The following is a 3,987-nucleotide window of genomic DNA, read 5'->3' as shown; positions in this document are numbered from 1 at the left end:
TCCCAAGGCTCCCTCCCCCACCACTTCCCCCTGGGTTCTGCCAGGGTCAGCGTGAGTTTCTTTTTTTTTTCAATGAACATGACTTCTGGAGTCAAGGTTGTTGGGCGGTTCCCCCCTCCCTCCCCCATTTGGGGATATAAATAGCACCCACGGCACCAAGCCGAGGGTGGGAGAGCCAGCAGGAAGGTGGACCAGATCCTCGACCATGAGCTCCAGCCAGCCAGGGCCCTGCCCGTGCCAGGGTGCTGCAGGCCGCCCGACCATTCTGTATACACTTCTGAGCCCCAGCGTCAGGGACCGGCCCTCTGTGGCCCCAGCCCGCAGCCGCTGCCTGTGCAGGCAGCACCGGCCTGTCCAGCTGTGTACGCCCCATCGCACCTGCCGGGAGGCCTTGGATGTTCTGGCCAAGACGCTGGCCTTCCTCAGGAACCTGCCGTCTTTCTGCCAGTTGCCCCCCCAGGATCGGCGGCAGCTGCTGCGGGGCTGCTGGGGGCCCCTCTTCCTGCTGGGGTTGGCCCAAGACACCGTGACCTTCCAGGTGGCCGAGGCCCCGATGCCTAGCATACTCAAGAAGATCCTGCTGGAGAAGCCCAGCAGCGGGGCCGGCGGCCAGCGGCCCAGTCGGCCCCAGCCCTCGCTCGCTGAGGTGCGGTGGTTGCAATGTTGCCTGGAGTCCTTCTGGAGCCTGGAGCTGGGCCCCAAGGAATATGCCTACCTGAAAGGGACCATCCTCTTCAACCCTGGTGAGATCCCAGACAGTCCTGGATGGGGGCCAAGGCTGCAGGGGGGCAGGGCACAGCCAGAGAAAGACACATTCTAAGGGCTTAACAACTGAAATCCCTCTGGGTCCTGATTATCTCCAAATAGCCATTTCACAAAACAATAGCAGAGAGGATCAGTGACTGGCGAAAAGTCACAGAGCCAGGTAGGGGAAAAGAAAGAATGGGGACTCGGGTCTATTGATGTCAGAATCTAGGCCTTGCTGCTCTGCTAATTTCCCTGACCCTTAGGGCAGAAGAAGGGGAAGGGAGGGAGGGCAGACCTAGCTATGCCTCGGTGGTGCCTTCATGAGCAGACTGCATGGAGAAGTTCTGAAGATGAAACTGCGGTTTCAGAAAGACCACGTAGAGAAGAGGAATGGAAATGGGGGTCAGGAGGGGGGGAAGAGCGAGGAGTCTTCATAAACTTCAGCCAGGACAACAAATAGAGGAAGCGTTCTTTGTGATCTGAAAGGCGCCTAGATGAGAATTCCTCATCAAAATGCCCCCAAGGAATGCATGATTTGCTATTCATTATAATAATAGCAAACACTTTCATTACATTTACTGTATGTTAGGTCGAGTTCTAAAGGTTTTATATACACTAGCTCATTTAACGGAAAAGGCAATGGCACCCCACTCCAGTACTCATGCCTGGAAAATCCCATGGATGGAGGAGGCTGGTGGGCTGCAGTCTGTGGGGTCGCTAAGAGTCGGACACGACTGAGCAACTTCAGTTTCACTTTTCACTTTCATGCATTGGAGAAGGAAATGGCAACCCACTCCAGTGTTCTTGCCTGGAGAATCCCAGGGACGGGGGAGCCTGGTGGGCTGCCATCTATGGGGTTGCAGAGTCGGACACAACTGAAACGATTTAGCAGCAGCCGCAACTCATTTAAACCTCATAACAAGCCTAGGAGATGGGTACTATTATTTACCCCTGTTTCACCAACGAGGAACCTGAGGCACAGAGGTTGAGTAAACTTGCCCAAGGGCACACAGCAGGCTGGTGACAGTGTGGGGTTCAAAGCCAAGCCACCCAGGGTCTGACCGGTGGCTCTGTCCTGCCTCTCCATGAAGGATGGACGAAGGAAGTGAAAAATAAATAAATGAAGGAGGTAGTGATCGGGCCTCAACGGCACCAAGCTGGTGGCCTCGGGTCTTGGGCCAGTCTTGCCCCGTGGTATTGGAGTAGGCCACTCACCAGCCATCTTTGCCTTCTCTGCCCGCAGACGTGCCAGGTCTCTACGCCTCCTCCCACATCGGGCACCTGCAACAGGAGGCACACCAGGCGTTGTGGGAGGTCCTGGAGCCCTGGTGCCCAGCAGGCCAAAGCCGTCTGGCACGTGTCCTCCTCACGGCCTCCACTCTCAAGTCCATTCCACCCAGCCTGCTTGGAGATCTCTTCCTTCGCCCTGTCATTGGAGACGTTGACATCGCGGACCTCCTTGAAGACATGCTTCTGCTGAGCTGACCTGCTCCAGCCCAAAGCAGGGACTGGGTGGAGGCTGGCAGCACTGATTGGGTCTGGCTGTCCCCTGGGTGACCCAGTGCTCCCAGAGGCTTCCCCACGGCAGCTGGCCCCTGCCCAGCCAGGTGGGCCCTCACTCAGCCACACCCCACCTTGACCCTCCTCAGTTTGGACACAGTGCTCCAGCTGTCTGACCAGCCCTTGGTGGTTCCAGAACCTCTGAGCCAAGACTCCTGTCCCCTCCTGGGGCAGGGTAGAAGTTTCCGCTGCTCGTTGGGCCAGGAGTTCTACTTTGTACAGAACTGACTTAAGTTATTGGTTTTTGTAATAAAAGGTGTGACACCCTTGGAATGTGATAGTGTAGTTTGTACATGTGGAAGGGACTGGTTCATCTCCAGAGTCCCCCGGCCCATCAGAAGGAACCCAAGAGGAAGGAACTACAAGTGACACGGAAGCCAGGACTCAGGAAACCGGAGTTTTGATTTTTCAGGGTGGGATGGTGATTTCATTTCTGGCGGTGAGATTTATATTGCATGGATCTGAACCAGGAGTTAGTATCAGTTCAGGACCCCACATATCCTTGCCTTTATATCAAGGGGTAGGAGTATCCTTCCTTGTTCCTCAAATCCCCTGCTGATTCCTCCCTCTGCTGCTGCTCGGATTCTCACCTCAGTGAGAATAACCAATAAGGAAAACGAAGCAGCCTATTTCCAAATTGAAACAGGTTACAGGAATCTCTGCCATTTGGGATCATTCACTTCCCCTATGGCATAGCCGACTCAATGGACATGAGTTTGAGTAAACTCCGGGAGTTGGTGATGGACAGGGAGGCCTGGCGTGCTGCAGTCATGGGGTTGCAAAGAGTTGGACACGACTGAGCGACTGAACTGAACTGAACTTCCCCTATTCCTTCAGGAGACAGAGGGGTCCCCTGTTCTCCTAATGCGAGGGGGCAAGGGCAGTTAGGGCTGACCCAGGGGCTGCTTGGAAGCCAAGGCAGACTAAGGTTTAGCTGCCACACCAGCTGTTAAAGCCTGAAATGCACTTCCATGACAGCTGGTTCGCAGCCACCGCCTGGAGGCCCCCTGCATTCCCTCCCACTGCCCCTCAGTGCTCTCCCTTCTCCTGGGACCCATCCTCCCCTCCCAGCAGCGCTTGGCACAGCCATGGCTTCCAGGGCTGCTCCATTCAGTGCATGGTTTGTGTCTCTTCTGATTGGTCAATGTCTGTGCCTCACTGTTCATTAAATATTTTGAACATCACCCAGGTCTGGGTCAATGACCTGCAGGATGGGCAGGAGGAGATGATAACAGAACACAAGCCTATAGGACCCCCCTTCTGTCCTCCTCCTTTCTCCAGCAATGAGGCCCGTCCTGACCAGGCCCCACCCCCTCACCACCACAGTCTGGGTTCTTCTCATGGGGGGCAAGTTAATGATTACTCCACAAGAGGTCATTCACTCAGGGACAGCGGTCTAGGAGTCATCACTCAGACCCCTCCCTAAGGCCCAGGGTAAGAGACCACAACTGAAGAGGCCATGGACCCATAATGGGCAGCCGGTGCTAGCAGCAAGGGTGCCCCTGTCCCTTACCCCATCACCCACTCACCGTTCAGACACCGGAGTGAGGCCAAAACGCACAGCTCAGACCCCTCCGTGAAGACACACGCGAAACTCAGACCTACACACACACTGAGTTGAACAACTCAGACATTGCCTACATTGACCCACAAAACAGACCTTCCATCAGCGCACACACA

At 55.5% G+C, this 3,987-nt stretch overlaps 1 protein-coding gene across 1 annotated transcript; it reads left to right on the top strand.

The window, feature by feature from the left end:
* Window positions 1-205: 205 nt before the first annotated feature.
* Window positions 206-2,295, top strand: NR0B2 (nuclear receptor subfamily 0 group B member 2). The gene is made up of 2 exons (XM_055398915.2): window positions 206-743; window positions 1,991-2,295. Exons 1-2 carry the CDS (start codon window positions 206-208, stop codon window positions 2,230-2,232), a joined length of 780 nt encoding a protein of 259 aa, XP_055254890.1. The 3' UTR covers window positions 2,233-2,295.
* Window positions 2,296-3,987: the final 1,692 nt, after the last annotated feature.

The sequence above is a fragment of the Moschus berezovskii genome, chromosome 2, assembly GCF_049115385.1.
Source record: "Moschus berezovskii isolate FMDL1 chromosome 2, NW_MosBer_1.0, whole genome shotgun sequence".
Taxonomy (NCBI): domain Eukaryota; kingdom Metazoa; phylum Chordata; class Mammalia; order Artiodactyla; family Moschidae; genus Moschus; species Moschus berezovskii.
The sequence above is the reverse complement of the archived record's forward strand: the minus strand, read 5'-3'. Positions and strand labels throughout refer to the sequence as shown.

Excerpts from the sequence above, each read along its gene's own strand:
- NR0B2 (XM_055398915.2), top strand. The coding sequence starts at position 206 with ATGAGCTCCAGCCAGCCAGGGCCCTGCCCGTGCCAGGGTGCTGCAGGC. Across the intron at positions 744-1,990 it reads GACCATCCTCTTCAACCCTG|ACGTGCCAGGTCTCTACGCC; the intron begins GTGAGATCCCAG and ends CTCTGCCCGCAG.